General features: G+C 36.9%; 1 protein-coding gene across 2 annotated transcripts in view; it reads left to right on the forward strand.

The window, feature by feature from the left end:
* TLE4 (TLE family member 4, transcriptional corepressor) overlaps nt 1–17,159 on the forward strand; it is a 100,054-nt gene extending 82,895 nt beyond the window's left edge. For both annotated transcript variants that reach the window (XM_048930955.1, XM_048930956.1), the window contains exons 9-20: nt 3,407–3,526; nt 4,067–4,120; nt 4,813–4,965; nt 6,188–6,320; nt 6,627–6,820; nt 6,989–7,065; nt 10,269–10,518; nt 11,595–11,842; nt 12,874–13,021; nt 13,604–13,754; nt 14,088–14,164; nt 15,760–17,159. In XM_048930955.1, the coding sequence (XP_048786912.1) occupies nt 3,407–3,526; nt 4,067–4,120; nt 4,813–4,965; nt 6,188–6,320; nt 6,627–6,820; nt 6,989–7,065; nt 10,269–10,518; nt 11,595–11,842; nt 12,874–13,021; nt 13,604–13,754; nt 14,088–14,164; nt 15,760–15,867 (1,713 nt within the window). In that variant the 3' untranslated portion in view covers nt 15,868–17,159. The remainder of the gene's footprint in view (nt 1–3,406; nt 3,527–4,066; nt 4,121–4,812; nt 4,966–6,187; nt 6,321–6,626; nt 6,821–6,988; nt 7,066–10,268; nt 10,519–11,594; nt 11,843–12,873; nt 13,022–13,603; nt 13,755–14,087; nt 14,165–15,759) is intronic.
* The last annotated feature ends 478 nt before the right edge of the window (nt 17,160–17,637 follow it).

A 17,637-nucleotide genomic window follows, 5' to 3' on the forward strand; every position in this document is an offset into this window, starting at 1 on the left:
CTTAAGCCAATTATGTGAAGAAGGCAGTATGCTCAGCCTTTTTATAAACGTATCTGTTCAAATGTTTTTTGTCAGCGTTTTGTGATGTATTTAACATGAATAAAAATGTCCTACCTAAGCAGAAAATGAAAAACTGGTACATTCTGCTAAAATGGAAACTGAATGTAACCCACTTTCCCCAAATAATATTGTTTCCTATGTCTGATCTAATTATTATATGTGAGCAAACTCTGTGTTGGTTAGTAGGAAAATGCTACTCTTTCTAGTAGATTAATGTTTTTTGTTGAAGAGAACAGCAGTGTGAAAGACTTATTTCTCTATAAATTTCCATAGTCACTAGAATGAGGACTCTGGCCCATTAAGTTGCTGCCTGCCAAAGCATAATGCTGAATCTTTTAATTTGTCCCAGTAGCCATTCTCCTCCCATTTCTTAAAGGCAATATTAGGACAGCACTGATGTTTTAATTGAGAAACAGTGCAGAATCTGGTGAGCTAAGTGGTTCACTTCAGTGGTTGTTGCCTCACAGCTTGCAAATATGAAGAATTGGAATACATCGATTTGCAGACATGGAAACTAGAATGTGTGTGGGTACAGAGTTAATATGTAAGAATTTGATGTCAGTGGAAGCCATGAAGACTTGTTACACCCCATATATAGGTAGATCCTTACAGATCTACTAGTAACCTGAAAAGCAAGAATGTTTAATTTGTTGAGTAGTAATTGGCTTTTTAGATAAAATAATGTTAGTCCAAATTCACTGGCCAAATTTCAGTTTGGCAATTGAGATTCTAATGCTTCCTTTCACTCCACTGATTTGCTCACTCTCCCCATCAGCTATCATTAGGTTAGTTGTCAACATTTTTTCTACAAATGCCAGGTGGGATGCCATATTTTCATATCAGAATCAAGTCTGATCCATCTTTGAAGCAGTAAAGCCATTAAGCAGTGTGCATTGCTCCAGTGCCCAATGTGGTACTCATCCTTTATGTGCTAGAGATAATTAACTACTTTATCATTCTAGTAGGAAGCTTTAATTTATTACTTTATTAAGCAGTGAAATCAAAGATTAAAATGGTATCTGTAGCACATAGCTAACTAGATTGTGAAAAATGAAACTATATAGTTTCAAATTCATGAAAATAAGTATTTCTATTTAAATAAGTGCAGTAATTTACTTTAATTCTTCAGACATCAGTCTAATTTGTAGTTTACTGGTGATTATTTTTCTTCGTTTTAAAGTAATTTGCTTTCTGTAGGGTGAAGTTGAGAAATAATGAATTGAATTCACATTACAAGCTACCGCCTCCCAAATTATAAATTAATATAAATGTAATAGGAGTCTGCTATTAAAATCTTTTGCAAAAGACTGTGCTATATCATTGCAGTAAACAAATACATTTTTCAAGCTATCAGTTCATTTAATACTGTGTTTATACTTAGCCTCTATTTTTAAGGATTCTGTGCTTATTGTCACTACTGTCTCCAAATGCCTTAACATGCATTTTCTCTTCAGAGCAAGCAATAGCATTTTTAATTTGTCATTTACAGTGTAACAGTTGATTAATGATCTACTTTAAAGCTAAACCATTGAACATGTTTTAAGATATTCTTTTCTCAGGGTAGGAAATCCATGTATGCTGCCAAAAGGAGAAAGAGGGAGGGAAATGAGAAAGACACAGGCAGTGCTCAGCACTGGCTTTTCACTAAAATTTGTTGTTTCTACTCAGGTAAGGAATAAGCTTATGCTTTTACTCAGAAGAATAAATAACAGTCACCAGTTAAGAAAGCTGAAGATTTTTTTTCAAGTTCTACCACTCATTAATCTGAGCTACTGTTGACAAGAACTGGAAATTTTAAAGAAGTGGCAGCTGGGTGTCCAGGCAAGGAGAAACGTTCTGTTATGTGACTTGAGCAATGACTGCATCTTAACTTGTGGTTAAGTGTTCTTAATTATTGCCAGAAGTTTGTGGTATAGCATGTTGAGGAAATAAGACATTCAGTAACAGCAATGGAACAGGAGTTGCAGAGCATAAATGCTGACTTCTGGGGTTTGTGTTCCTGGTGATTGTGATAAAATATACTTACGGAGGCATGCAGTTAACCCTCAAACCAGAGTGCTGTACTATACAGCTGTATTGAAGAACAACAAATTATTATAAGACATGGAAGAAAATCTCAATGCCAGTGTTTTCTGCATGTGCAAGAGGGTCTAAAATCCAGCAGTAAGGACTTCTTTAGTTGTTCCCCTCAACATCTTACGTAAGGAGAATAGAGAGATGCAGACAGCCAGCAGGGTTTAAACTGAGGATTATTTTCATCTTCATACCTGTCAGTTCCAATTCTGCAAAATACCAGAACACATCCTTAGTTATGTACATTCAACCATTGACTTCATTGTGAGATAAAGCTTAGTGTCTGGTTAAATGCTTTCTTGAGTTAAGGCCAAAAGCTGCTGCTGCTGCTAAAATCAATCCCAGAAGAAATTTTGCATCTTTCATTACTTCCTTGTTTGTGTATGAACATACAGGCTCCACCAAGCTCTGGAAATATCATAGGAATTGATAAATGTCATCTTGATTGTTTAAAGAAGTAAAGCAGAGTTGCTGAATGACAGCGCCCAAAGTGCAAATTACCTTCCATTCTTTCCCATCCCATAAATGTGCTCTGTAACCATCATTAATAAGTGATGTCCACAGAATAGCAAAAGACTTCCCTGAGCCACTGCACTGTATTCCTGTCCTGCAGGCACAACTGGAAACTGCAAAAGCTGTTGGACTAAAATGAGTACAGAGAAATTCTTTAGAGAGAGAATGGTGAGGTGCTGGAACAGGCTGCCCGGAGAGGTTGTTAAAGGCCAGATTGGATGGGGCCATGGGCAGCCTGATCTAGCTGGGGAGGTTGGTGGCATTGTGTGTGGCAGAGGAGTTGAAGATTCATGATCCTTGAGGTAACTTTCAACCCTGGCCATTCTGTGATTCTGTGATTCTGTGATTCTGTCTTAGCTTGAACCGTCTTTGTTCTTGTTGTGATTTCTGCAGGCATATACATACACACTTCTTCTGGGAGGTCAGTATTGATTTAACCATGCATATTTATACAGGAAACAAGCCAGAAAGTATTCACAAAATGGTCCAAAGTAGCTCTACAGTCATCTTACTAATACTGCAGATATCAACTCCTCCAAGTAAACTGATCTCTTTTATTTGTGTCTCTTGCAGTGCACTGGGCACTTCTAACACAAGAAACTTGCTGGGTTGCTATTGCTGATTAAAACCCAAAGTGCTGTCCTTAAGAACAGCTCTAAATCATCTTGCTGGGTTAAGTTGTGTTGAGGTAATTTGACAGAAAAAGTCCTGTTTGGAAGGAGCATCTGATGTGTTTTCTTCATCTCTTTTCAAAAAGCAGAGCTCTTCTGTATCTCCCTCAGCCAGTTTCAGAACAGCAGAAAAGCACAGAAATTCGACAGATTATTCTTCAGAGAGTAAAAAACAGAAAACAGAAGAGAAGGAAATAGCAGCTCGTTATGTGAGTAAAAAATTACATTCTGTACTGTTAAACTTAAATGTTCCTTTATAATTTCACCCATTTCCTACTGCATAACTAATTTTAAAATTGATGTTCAGGATTTTACTATGTTCTTACTGTCTGTACCTACCATTTACAGTGGTTGGAAGGCTTGTATGTGTAGGATTGATAGCGTTTTTGATGACATAAATAAAGAACATGTGGAAGGCAGTGCATGAGGATAGAGCATTAATTAGGCTGGGACTTGATAAATTTGCGGTCTAGCTTGTCTCCACTTCTTGGTGCAGTGCAACTTTGGATGAGGATTTTCATTCTCTGTTTTATCCACTGATCTGAAAACTTAACTGCAGCTAGAAATCTTTTAAGGAGAAGCACTGTAGGTGACCTAAATAATGCAGTTTTATTCCTGGATAAATCTTGGTTTAAAAACAGGCTATATTACGTAGTTGTGAACAGCTTTCCATTTCTTTCACTTACTTTTTACTTAGGAAACTCAGGGTATTAAATATGTATTTTTTTACACACTGTGTCTTATTGCAGGACAGTGATGGTGAAAAGAGTGATGACAACTTGGTAGTTGATGTTTCCAATGAGGTACACAGAATGTTTTTGCTTGTTTTTTTGTTTTTTGGTGTTTTTTTTTTTTCATTTGTTTGATTGTTTAGGCGGGTTTTTTTTGGTGTTTTTTTTTTTTTACCTTACAGTAGTGGGGGTTAGATGGTGGTGTCTTCAATACTATCTATGTATTTTGGGTATGAATAAGATTACAGTCTTTGCCTTCATAAGAGAGCCAGGTTGAGGGAGTCCAATCATGTCTCTCTTTAGGATAAAAAACAGATCTGTAACACTTATTTGTACAAAAGACATTTTTTGTTACTTGTACGTCCCAAAAGTGTGCTCTGAATCCAGCCCAGTTCAGCTCATAAATGGTGTTTTCTTTCACTCTGGTCTTCACTTCTTTTGTGAATTTATCAGGTCTGCCACATGCCTCAAACCTTTCTAGCTCGACACTTAAAGAATGAGACTTAATTTCCTATTTCAGTATCCACAGACTTCAAACATCATTTTTGATGTTCAATAATGTCAATTTTTAAGACTTTCTTAAAAATAAAATTAAAAATCTGTTATACATAGTTGATAAAATTTTAAAATCAATAAATTGCTGAAGGGCTAAACGAACATGTCACATTTTATGGAAGAGCTTCACTCCAAAGTGCGAGTTGCTCAGGACGAGCACTGTTGGCTAGTATGAACTTTTTATAGTAATCCGCATTGCTGATGTTTAGGATCCTTCCTCTCCACGGGGGAGCCCAGCACACTCTCCAAGGGAGAATGGCTTGGACAAGACTCGACTGCTGAAGAAAGATGCGCCAATTAGTCCAGCGTCTATTGCATCCTCCAGCAGTACTCCTTCCTCTAAATCCAAAGAACTTAGCCTTGTAAGTGCATCTGAATTCACCTGACCTGAGTTAATACACAGAAATAGTTGCTTACCAGACTTCTAGCTGGATACCATTTGAATTTGTACAACTATCAGTAAAGCATTATGAAGCATTAGTTTAAAATTTGTTTTTGTTTTTTAAGTAATTTTTATAAAACAGAAGGGAAGAAGTCCACAGCCTTTTGGAGGGATAGGAAAAGGTTTTCATTGGTGGTGTGGGTAGATGATAGATGCGCTGTGTTGAGAGATGTTTTTCTCCTCCCCAATATGAAAAACTGTCATTCTTAGAATAAATAAGAGTACACAGGGGTTCCTTGATCTGTTTGCCTGTGCCTGTGGTTTATAGCAAATTCAGTTTTGCTTGGACGTGATTTGGTTGTTAGCTTTGTTTGAATTACCAGGCCATATACAACAACAATAATTTTTATTTTCTATCTAAAAAGTAATCTGTCATTTACAAGAGCTTTCCTTGACTTATATCGTAAATCACAAGGCAAAAAAAGAGTTGCCAGCAAGTCGGGGGTATGCTTTCCTTTCCTGTTTGTGGCCAAAATTAATCACATTTCTGAGCTGCATAGTAACTCCCTTCTGTGTTCTTCACAGGTCAGGGTATGTGATTACTTAAAGAAATAAAATAAATAAAAGAAAGTTTAAAGTGAATGTAGTGCTCAGGAAAGGTGATGGAATGACAGGTTCAGGCCCAAGAGTCAGCAATCTGTCTGATAAACAAGCTTGTCACAGGAGCAGCAGTGCACAGTCCCTGACTTAATGCCCATCACTGTCTCTACCTTATGTTACCAGTACCATGTTTGTGTGTGAGCTGTTGGTCAGTTGTGCTTTTTTTCTGCTCTTCTTATCTATAAGGCAGTGGTTCCTCAAATAAGCTTGTAGTATGAGCAGGTCTTTGACCACTGGACGGATTTAACATGTGCTGCCAATATAATTGCCAAGCCACAGTGATCTTCAGTCACTGACCTCATTCAGTATCACATAGATGCCTTGGGCAATGAAAGCTGTGAAAGCTGTAGTTAATTCCTAAACCATTCTGTCTTCTTCAGTGTCTCTTTAGTTTTCATTGCCAGTGACTTTTGAAACCCAAACCCAAAAGCTAGATTTCACTGATTAGATGTGCACTTGTGTCTTCCACTTGCTTTACAGCAACTAGTCAGAAAAGTAAAACAACTAATGCACTGTTTTCCCTTCTTCTTTCTGATGATTAGAATGAGAAATCTACTACTCCTGTATCTAAATCAAATACCCCAACTCCACGGACTGATGCACCAACTCCAGGCAGCAACTCCACTCCCGGACTGAGGCCCGTGCCAGGCAAACCTCCAGGTGTGGACCCACTAGGTGAGCGTTGATCTGCCTCAGCGTTGTGAAGATGCTTCCATTCATCCCAAAACCTGCTTCCTTCCAGTGTACATTGGCATCAGAATTTACTGCTACTTAAACTGGATGCCGAGTTGGGTCTTCAGCACTTTAAACAGCATATATATATATGTATGTATAGAGAGATATAGATATGTAGATGCATATTTATATACATACAAATATGCTGTGTTATATCAGTATATGTACTGTACTGTTTGAGAAACTCATATTTCTTCTGATGGGTCTGGCATGGCTGAGTGACTTCTCCCTTTTTTGCTTCAATAGCTTCAGGTTTAAGGACACCTATGGCAGTGCCGTGTCCCTATCCAACTCCATTTGGTATTGTGCCACATGCTGGTATGAATGGAGAACTGACCAGTCCTGGAGCTGCCTATGCTGGTCTACACAACATTTCCCCTCAGATGAGTGCAGCAGCTGCAGCGGCTGCAGCAGCTGCAGCTTATGGGAGATCTCCAGTGGTAAGTGTTTGCTGCTGTTAAGTAATTCATTTTGAATGTAAGAATTCTGGGGTAAATCTAGCCTTTGTAATTCAGGAAGTTTGCTATGGAGAAAGAGAATTAAACTGTCTTCTTTTGCCTGTCTCCATCTTTAATATACCTTTTTGTTTTGCCTGGGGAAAACTGTAGGTTGGTTTTGATCCACATCATCACATGCGAGTCCCAGGCATCCCTCCCAATCTCACGGGCATCCCTGGAGGAAAACCGTGAGTATCAAATATTCAACTTTACAAATTATTCATCTGTTAAAGTTGTGTTCCCTTGTTGATTGGAATTGCCCTTAGCTATTGAAAATTATTGTGAATTAGAATAAATATAGATGTTTGGCAAAGGAAGGAGAAACTATTTAATCTTGAAGTGGTATTTGCAAATTTGTTTTGAGGATTAATAGCAACTGGCAAGTATTGGGTAGAGTAAAGAAAAGGGGACAGAGAAAGGATCTGAGCTTCAGGGTGTTATATGCTGAATCTGACTAGTTGGTCTTACATAGAAATACAAATTGGAGTGGGATCTTGGCTTTCCTTCTCCACTGTACTCTGCTTTTCAGTTTAAAAAATGATTTCTTTGTTCACAAAAGCCTTGCAATTACTTGCAAACTTACCAGCTGTTACAGGCAGCAGTGTGCAGAGAAAGGAACACTGAAATGTTTCCTTTGATTGAAAATACTGGAAAGAATTATTGTATCATAATGTTCAAATTCATCCTTGATGGAACTGACCGCAAAAGGTGACCTGCTCTACCACGCATCACTTGTTGTGAGTCTCAGAAAAAGAATTACATAGATATGAAGAGCTCTGTGCTCACATCCCTCTTGAGTTAGAGAGGAGAAAAATAAAGCATTGATGCAAACAATATTGATCTGAGTTTTATGTGAGGGTCCCCAGTTCCACTTCCTGTGTGACACCCCTTTTGTACAAACTTACCACTAAATTCATACACCTTGTCAAACTCTCTTAGACTGCATACAGTAGTTCACCTCAGTTGATTCTGCCAGTTATTCTGCCCTGATAGATTTTTTTAAAATTTGAAGTTTGAAACTTGAGTTTGAAAATTGATGTGCAACAGATTCCAGATCAGCTGTTTACATTAAGAATTTCTGCAGGATGGAGATTTTCTTCTTACACATGCAGTGGAAATTTAGAAATTTCTAGACGTAACGTTCAGGTGTTTGCACTCTTCAAGTTCATCCATCATGAAGCTGGCTCCAGGAAGGGTAACCAGCTATGTTAAGCTATGCTTGTCTGGTCTGAGAAACTTTAATTGTGCAGACCTTCTGCTCACATTTAACATGTGGTGATGAGGGAATCTGAAGTCAAGTGAGTTCAACTTTTGTTGCATCTGGAAGGTTTTTTTTGAGTGGTCACTGATGTACTGATGACTCTTTTAATTCACAATTGCATTTAAATATTTGTCAGCCTTGGAATCTGAATTTGAAATCTGTGATTCCTTTAGCATGATTATCTTAATTTTTAAGTAGAGTATTTTTCACAGCTATCAGGACTGTTGTTTTGTAATTTACACTTTTTTTTCCTTTAAGACAAAAGCTCTGAAAATCTATGCTGTTGAATGTTAGCTGAAATGGAGCAGTTAGTTGAAACAGATCCCTTAAGTGTGGTGTGTCAGGGATCTACCTACAAATAATTGTCTTTCCAGTTCAGACATATTTCACAGAGAAGATAGAAAAAATGGGTAATTTGAAAAGAAGAAATAATTACTAAGTGTTTATTGTTATTTGTAGTGTCAGATATTTTTAAGTTACTTAAGTAATACATTGTGTGAATTTCTCAGTGTTTAAGAGCAATTAAAAAGCAACAGTTTAACCACACATGCTGATGGGAATAATGGATGGGATGAGAATAATGTAATTATTAATTTCTCCAGAATTAAGCTTTATTTCTGTAATTGTTCAAATTTGTTCTCTGTATGCTTAATAAGCCTAGTCGAATCTCTCTGAATAATATAGAAAGTCTCGAGCATGGCTCTGTGCAGAATGACTGAAACTTTATACAAAAATCAGAGAAGATGATAATGAAGTTCCACTTGTTTTGTTAGAAATTTAGCTTCTTTTTTTTTCAGTACTTTACTGCAGTGAACAGGAATTAAGGAAATAATGAGAAAGTTATTTCAGATTTCTGTAGTGATAATTGAAACCAAGATTCTACTCATATTGGCAGTTTGCTGCTTCTGACAGCCACAGAAATCTGTCCTACCTTTCCTGAATGTGTTTAATGTCAAAAAATGGGGAATGATGATATGATGTGTCACTCAGGCCTGCCAGAACAAGAAATGGAGAGCAGGATGAGAAGAGTTGGTAAAGCTTTGGGAATAGGGCAGGAAGGCGAAAATGCAGTTGCATTTTATCTTGATGAAAATTACTGTTCTGATGTTAATATACTATGAATCTTAAATAACAAACTCAGTAGTTGAATTGTGAAGCCTGCCTTCTTCAGTGACTGTCAAGCAACAATTAAAGAAATGAGCTTTCTAGGTAGTATCATAAAGTGACTTTTTTGTTTTGTTTTGTTTTTTGTTTGTTTTTATCAATACTTCTGTGATGTTTTAAGTCTAAAGAAATTAAAGCTTTCTGTTAAGGTTACCTTTAGTGCATGTAGGTGAACCCTCTTGTAATGTTTATAGTCTTGTAATAGATATGATGTGTCAAGAAGCATTGAAGAACAAGACAGTTTCACAACGTAACTGTTCTCCTTGGGAAATATTTTGAGATGAAGCTGTTGATAGGTTATTCACAGGTGGCATAACTGGCAGTCACACAACACATTCTTTCTCAGTGAGAGTCCTAATTCTGGCAAGAGAAATTGGGATTTGTAGTTGTTGTGTCAGCTTCACACACACACACACACACACACACACACAAAAAAAAAAAAAAAAAAAAGGAAAAAGAAAGAAAGGAAATTCCAATACATTTTTGCTGGTCTGTCGTGTCAGATGTCAGCAAGCCTACCTGGGGGCTTAATCCCTTCCTAGTGGTGGTTTCACTGCTTCGGTAACACTGTGTGGAACCTGCAGTGTGTCTGAAGCAACTAGGTAGTGATCCAGCTGAAGTCCACATGTTAGAGCAACCAAATGTTATCTGGCACTCAGCTGCCCCCAGAGGTCTACTGCAACTGGCTATCTATTTCTGTCTTTCAGTGGACCCTGACCTGTCCTTCCCTTCTGTGCAGGCAGTGGTCTCCCCATGCATTGCTGTGTTATGTATCTCACTTGAAATCCTGGTTACAGATGTCTAAATAATTTCTTTCTTATATTATAGAAAAAAAGCTTTGAAAGGAGCTAAGTGACAATCTGAATGCCCGTAGTGGAAACACATACAAAATTCTGTTTTCTGAAATAGGCTTGAAGAAAAACTTTGTATTGTTTGTTCTCTTTCCCTATGTTTTTTCCTTTGTAGGGCATACTCATTTCATGTAAGTGCAGATGGCCAGATGCAGCCTGTTCCTTTCCCTCCCGATGCCCTCATCGGTCCAGGAATCCCTCGCCATGCCCGTCAAATCAACACTCTGAACCATGGGGAAGTTGTGTGTGCAGTTACCATCAGCAACCCCACGAGACATGTGTACACGGGTGGCAAGGGGTGTGTCAAAGTCTGGGATATCAGCCACCCTGGCAACAAGAGCCCTGTCTCTCAGCTCGACTGCCTGGTAAGTAAATGGTAGCTTACGATGGTAGAAGACGACAGCAGGTTGTGTTAAGATTGAAATGATACTGTTAAGGTACAAAAAACAGTGGCTATTTGTGTTCTGTCATTGGTATCAAAGCTTGATACTTTATTTGTAATCTTATTTCTTTTAGAATGCAGTTTGAAGTATGTTCCTTGTAATACTCGTGTTGTTTTCCCCCCAGTGAATCAAAACATCTTTAATATCCTAAAATTGTATTGGAAGAGGGAAAGATCAAAGACAGTACAGCAGATATTGTTTCTAAACTTTGACATTTGTTGGCAGTGTTAAAGCTTGATATCCCATCATGCTAAAAATTGCTGTCTTGCAGCTGTATTCTCAGAGAATATTTGAAGATAGTCACGTATTTTATGTTTGTGCATGTGTGTGAATGCATTGCCTTGTCTTAATGTGACAATTAAAAATATCCCAGAGTGTTATTCACAAATTATTTGAATGTGCTAACAAGACAAACCATTGTTAGCAGTATTTCTCATGTCATTACCAGTTTTTGGTAAGATGTTGCTTCTTGTTACAAAGGAAATAAAATGAGAACAGTGCAGCACGTGTAGACATATAATGAATTGCTACACAAATCACTACACAAATGAAGAAAATTGCCCAAATATTTTTCTCTGACATCTCCTAGATGGTGGCAGCAAGTCTCACTGGAGCAGAGCAGGGGGATGTGCAGGGAATTTGGTACTCTTCCATGCCGAGGGGTTAATGTGCTGAAATAAACTGCATATGAAAATGTAACTTTCTGCACAAGCTGTTGAATACAGCTGTCTTGAATTGTTTGGAGTTGGGTTCAGGTCTTTGCATTTTGATGCTAATTAAGATTAAATATCTCTCGCTACTGAATTTTGTAGATCAAGTTTAAGTACTTCCCTAATGTCATGTAATTTTCTGGCATTAATATACTTTATCATTGTCATAAGTATAAATGGCTCATTAAAACCAGGAGGGAATACAATACTTTTATGGATTTCTGCTCTCATGTTAATGCTGTTTTCCTTTCCTCATGAGTAATCTCTCGATGGTTTCTGTCTCCACAGAACAGAGATAACTACATCCGTTCCTGCAGATTGCTCCCTGACGGCCGCACCCTGATTGTTGGTGGAGAAGCCAGCACGTTATCCATTTGGGACCTGGCAGCTCCAACTCCACGCATTAAAGCGGAGCTGACATCTTCTGCTCCAGCTTGCTATGCCCTAGCGATCAGCCCCGATTCCAAGGTCTGCTTCTCTTGCTGTAGTGATGGGAATATTGCAGTGTGGGATCTGCATAACCAGACTTTGGTGAGGTAGGTCGACAGAACCAGATCACCGGGTTGTGAAGAATTAATTAAACATAGCCTTACATGCTCTTCTGCATAAATGCACTCATTTCTTTGTGGTGTCAGCATAGTTGCTCCTGCTATTTCATTGCTAGGCAATAACTATGTACTTTGTGCTAGGCAATGACTAGTACTTTGACAGAAATCTATTTAATTGTTTGTGGGTTTTGAGAGTTTCATAATTTCAAGCCTGCCAAACTGCTTCCTAACTGGTAATTGCTAAAGATCACTTGGTGTTGAAATTGCTGTAGGTTTTTTGAACAGATGGATTTCTTTGTTTCCGTGCAATACACTGTGCTCACACTCCAATATCTTTAATCAGTGTTCCAGCAGATTTGTCTGCAAATATGTCTCAGATACAAATGTGTGTAAATCACTTCATTGCACACCTGGGCTTCTTAGGAGTTGGGGTTGATGTTCAGTGATAATGACCATTAAGATAGTTAGGAGCCACTCGTACAGACCTTTGTACTCTGCACTGTGTACATGTTGCTATAAGGTATACTGTTTAAATATTGCACACAAAGACAGGCTTTTACCCTCTGATGCTTCCATTTGGACTGCCCTTAAAAGAAGAAAAATTATCATTGTCCTTCAGATTCTCCTTAATGCAAACAAATTTTGACAGTCATGCAACATTCTTTCAGGAGCATGTGGTATTTCCAGTCAAAACATAGGTATTAAATAGCAGCAAAGGCCCTCAGAATACCTAATTCATTAAGAATGCTTCTGAAAATCGAATTAACACTTGGCTGTATGGTGTGATTAATTGCGTTGTCAATTCATCACAAAGCTCATATGGCCATCCCAGAGTTGAGATTAATCTTAGATTTCCATGGCAATTTAACTTTTTCCTTCAGATTTCCATGGCAATTTACCTTTTTCCTTCCTGTAAAGATAGAGTTTCAGAGACCAAAAGAAAAAGGAATTATTCTGAGTAAATAATCAGAACTGATTATTTCTGGTATGAGAATGTGTGAATCTTTTTATATTTTCAGACAATTTCAGGGTCACACAGATGGAGCCAGCTGCATTGACATTTCTAATGATGGAACCAAGCTTTGGACAGGAGGCTTGGACAACACAGTCAGATCCTGGGACCTGAGAGAAGGGAGACAGCTACAGCAACATGATTTCACATCACAGGTGCAATCTTTGGAGATTCAGCATATTCAGAAAAATGTGTCATTGTTTTCTAAAAGAAACGCTTCTATAAAATAATAATAACAATAATAATGAAAAAAACAGACTCAAAACCACTCCAAATAATCTAGCGTCATGCTCTTTTTTTTTTTTTTCTGTGTGCTGGCTAAGCATCTTTCTGGATTATTTCTCTTTGACAGATTAGTACTTCTCCTACGAAAGCAGTGGAGAATCCTTTTTATAAAATAATTGCCAGATTAAAGTGTTCCTGAGTGCAATCTGTTCCCATTCCTGTAGGTCCTTGTTCAAAAATATTTTACAAAAATATTTTTAAATGCTGTCAGATAAGCTAGGACATTAACTTTTATAGCTTGATTCAGTGCTTTGCTATTACAGTTTTAATTGAGCTTTGTTTACATGAACTAATTTATCTTGATTACTATAGTAATTGGATTTTCGTGTTTTTTAACACTGTAGCAGACTATGATCTGTTTTTGCATAGTGTTAACAGTGTAGCAAGAAGTCAGTTTAGAATATCTGGAGCTCCTTCCTGACTGACTGAAGCATGTGCTGTGCTAATTCCAGATCTTCTCGCTGGGCTATTGTCCAACTGGTGAATGGTTGGCAGTAGGAATGGAGAACAGTAATGTCGAAGTGCTGCATGTTACTAAACCGGACAAGTATCAGCTACATCTTCATGAGAGCTGTGTGTTGTCACTCAAATTTGCTCACTGTGGTAAGGAAATACTTCCATGCCAGTATTTTCTTTCCTTCCTTCCTGTAAAATTCTTTCAACAATGCCTGTAGATGAAATTAGAGATTTAGAGAAAATTTAAGAGTTGGATTTTGAAGTTAAGCATTAAAACTACTCAAAAATTCATTCCTTTTTTCTGTAGAAACTCCCTGTGTTGTCACCAAACCTCTTAGTGTTACTGGTTTAAAATGTGACTATTCTTTTGATATGTTTTTCATTAACGTGTGAATGTGTTGTTCTTATGACTGATCTGTTGCTTGGGGTGCATTTTTTGAAAGGAAAAAGCAACAATAACATTTAAACAATCTGTTGCAGGCAAATGGTTTGTAAGCACTGGAAAAGATAATCTTCTTAATGCCTGGAGAACACCTTATGGAGCCAGTATATTCCAGGTAATAATCTACTAAAAGCTATTTTCCACATTACGTTATAGTGCAGTAGAGATGCACATCTCACAGTCTGTCATTAGCTTAAGGAGTTTTTAAATGGAAGTTCCTGGCTAATTGCTATATTCGGTAATTAAAGAGACATACTTCTGTCCTTTCTAACATTTTAGTAATTTATCTCTTACAATAAAGTAACCATTTATTCTGAAGTTGTTTTTACTGTCTTTCTTTTTAACCTTCTTGTGCATAACCCAAGTCATGTTAGATCAGCATTCACTGAAGGTCCTGTTTGTAGCTGAACTAGTGAAAGTCGTACTCAACATGTGTTTTTCTTAGATGAGGTGCATAAGTTCAGTGGATTGGACAGGCACACTGGTGAACTGAAGACTACATCATTATGGAGGGATCCTGTTGGATGGAATTAAAAACTGTAGCTTTTCAGCAGTTTTTAATCCTTCTGTGCCTGGTTTTAATAGCACTTCAGTGCCATTAAGAGAAAGCAGGATTTTTGTCATGTACTTTCGCTTACTGGTATTTCTATGCTGGGACTTTTTAAATTAAGCTAGCTGGTGTTCCTACTTAAATGATCAGATCTCACCTGTACTGATACCTGTAATGATTCTGTCTTCCAGAACAGCAGTACATTTTGTCTTGGCATTAGACTTGGGAAGTCTAAGCTCTGAGTTTTAGTAGTGGAGAGTATTCAGTGGTGGAATGACTTCCCACAGAAAAGTCTTTTCAAGGAACTTGCTTGAAACTGTTATCCCATTGCAGCTTTCTTAATGAGGGGTAGAGAAAGAAACTTCTGTAGTGCAGTAATGTTTCTTTGCAAAAATATAGTGTATTTGGGTAATATATAGCTCTTGCAGAGAGAGGCAGAAAAGAAAATGTTGGCATATATATACAGGAAACACTAAATGCACTAACACAGCACGTAAAATATGGCAGTACATAGACATCATCTGAAAAAAGGCAGAATAGCTGGGAAAGGCACAAAGCTATTGCACCCTGTTGTATCCTATCTTCCATTTACTTCCTATTACACTACTGTGTCTTTTCTATATTTGCATCTTTGCTGATAATGTAAGTTTATTTGTGCAGTTGTTTTGGTGTTCTTTTTTTCACTGTTGGGCAAATACTGAGATGAGATATAATTACTTCTGTTGGATTGTTTTGTGGTGTTTCTCCATAAAAATTAAAATGAGAAAAGGAAGAATAAGATTTCTTTCAATTTATTTTTATCCAAAGATTAATGTATAAACTATTAATAAATGCTCATAGCTTGTAGAGCGTATAGAAGGGACTGCTTGTTTTTGATGGATTGATATGTTATCTCTAGGTCTATTAAATAAAACATTCCCTTCCTTTTTTGCTGCCCTTTTGTGTTGCCATAGAGCTTTAGATGAAACAAATTTGTAGAAAGTCTTGTAGCAAAAGCTGTCACCTTTTCACTTCAGATTCAAACCTGTAGTGCTGGTATTTAAGTGAGCTTTCTGTGTATTCCCTGACTATAAACTCTTCTGATTAATTTTCAGGCTCTTTTGGTTTGAAGGACTGAAAAGATGTAATTCTTCTTTTTTCTTTTTCTCTTTTTCTTGTAGTCCAAAGAATCCTCATCCGTGCTTAGCTGTGATATCTCTGTGGATGACAAGTACATTGTCACTGGCTCTGGGGACAAGAAAGCTACAGTCTATGAAGTTATTTATTAGAGACAAATCTAAACGCAGGCAGAACTCCTTCTCCTAGCACTTTGCTGTATTTCTTTTTTTTTTTTTTTTTTTTTTTTCTTTTTTTCCTTTTCTAAACTAAGAACTTAAATGCTCATCGCAGTTGTGGAATTTATTTTGACCTTCTTAAATTGCTATTGATTTGTGAATGCTCATTAAGAACTTGTGATACCAAACTGTCAGATAGCTATTTGGGAGAAGATTGAATAAGCATACTTAACAGTGAACCTGACTCTTTAATTATGTATGATAGCTGTAATGTATTTATTTTGTGTAAAGAAGGCTTTCTAACAATGAACTGACTAAATAAAGCTGTCTGGCCCGGCTTTAGTTTAAAAGGTGCATTGAATACTTTGCTTTTTTGCTAGTGGATAAATTGGGGATTTTGGAGAAGGATGTTCAGGAGATAGTGAAAGCTACACTAAATAGGCTTGTAGTTTCTATTTAAAAAAAAAAAAAAAAAAAAAAAAAAAAAAGAAACAAAACCAACAAAAAAAACTTTGTTATATTTTTTAGTCCTGTTCTTGGATAAGACCTCTAAGTGTTATTACAGTATAATTATTTGGTGGGAAGATGCTGTAACTTAACTATTTTAGACAGTCTTGGAAACTTAGGAAATTGCAAACTGTAGCCAGTAATCTACATGCCTGTGATGAATGGCAAATTCAGTTCACATCTAAAATAAATTCACTTTAAGTAAGAATGTGCTAATTTATATATTTGCAATGTTAATATAGCATCCTGTGTACAGATTTGTTCTCAATGCTTTTTTGTTGATGAACATAAAGCATTTTGGTGTCAAGCTAGGTTTTTTAATATAAACACCTCTCTTTGTTATATTGTAGAGAGTACAATAAGTTGCCTCAAAGAATCACCTTTGTAACTTCTGGAAACTTTTGCAACGTTTCCTTGAAAATGGGGATATGTGTCTTTGGGCAATTTTTCAATTACAAGAGATTATGAAAAATATTTGATATGTTCTTTGGAAACTGCACTGAAATAAAAATGGATGCCTACCAATATACAAACTACAAAAGCAATGACCTCTAAGGTAGGATTTACAAGAGCACTCATTCCGACATATAAAAAGGAATGGATTCTCACTTGGGAAAAGGACTTGTTTTGTTTGCCAGCAGTTCAATCCAAGTCTCAATTGGATGTCCCTAAAATGGACGTAGACTGAGCCATTGTGCCAGAGACATGTTATCTTTTTTTGTTGTTGTTGTTGCTGTTAAACTATGATCTGTGACTTTTTTTTTTTTTTTTTTTTTTTTGAATGCTTTAAAAGAAATCTTTTAAGTCTGTGGATCTGCTGATGTACAGTGCCTTTGCTGCTATGGATCAAAATCAAAAGACCCGTGTAGATAAATCTTATTGTATAAGTAGAAAATTACTTAATTTCGTACTAGAAATGGATTGATGCTGCAAGTTAAAATGGACTGTTCATTGAAGTTCCAAATGTGGTAGCAAAAAATGGTGTCTTAAGTGCTTAGTGTTTGATGTCATTAACAGTTTCGTAATATTCTACATTGTAGAAAGATTTTGATACTAAACTGTGTCATTGTACATAGTTCTAATGCATTGTATTGACCACCAGTACTTCTATAATGGTAGATTATTGTTTGTGCATTCAGACTTTTAAGCATTAAACATAAGTAACTTCTAATATGTATTTTTCTAAGTCTTTCTTCCCTCCCGTGTTCTTTTGTGTACAGTAATCTCACTTAAGTATGCAGAATGCTACCTGTAAGG

The sequence above is a fragment of the Lagopus muta genome, chromosome Z, assembly GCF_023343835.1.
Source record: "Lagopus muta isolate bLagMut1 chromosome Z, bLagMut1 primary, whole genome shotgun sequence".
Taxonomy (NCBI): domain Eukaryota; kingdom Metazoa; phylum Chordata; class Aves; order Galliformes; family Phasianidae; genus Lagopus; species Lagopus muta.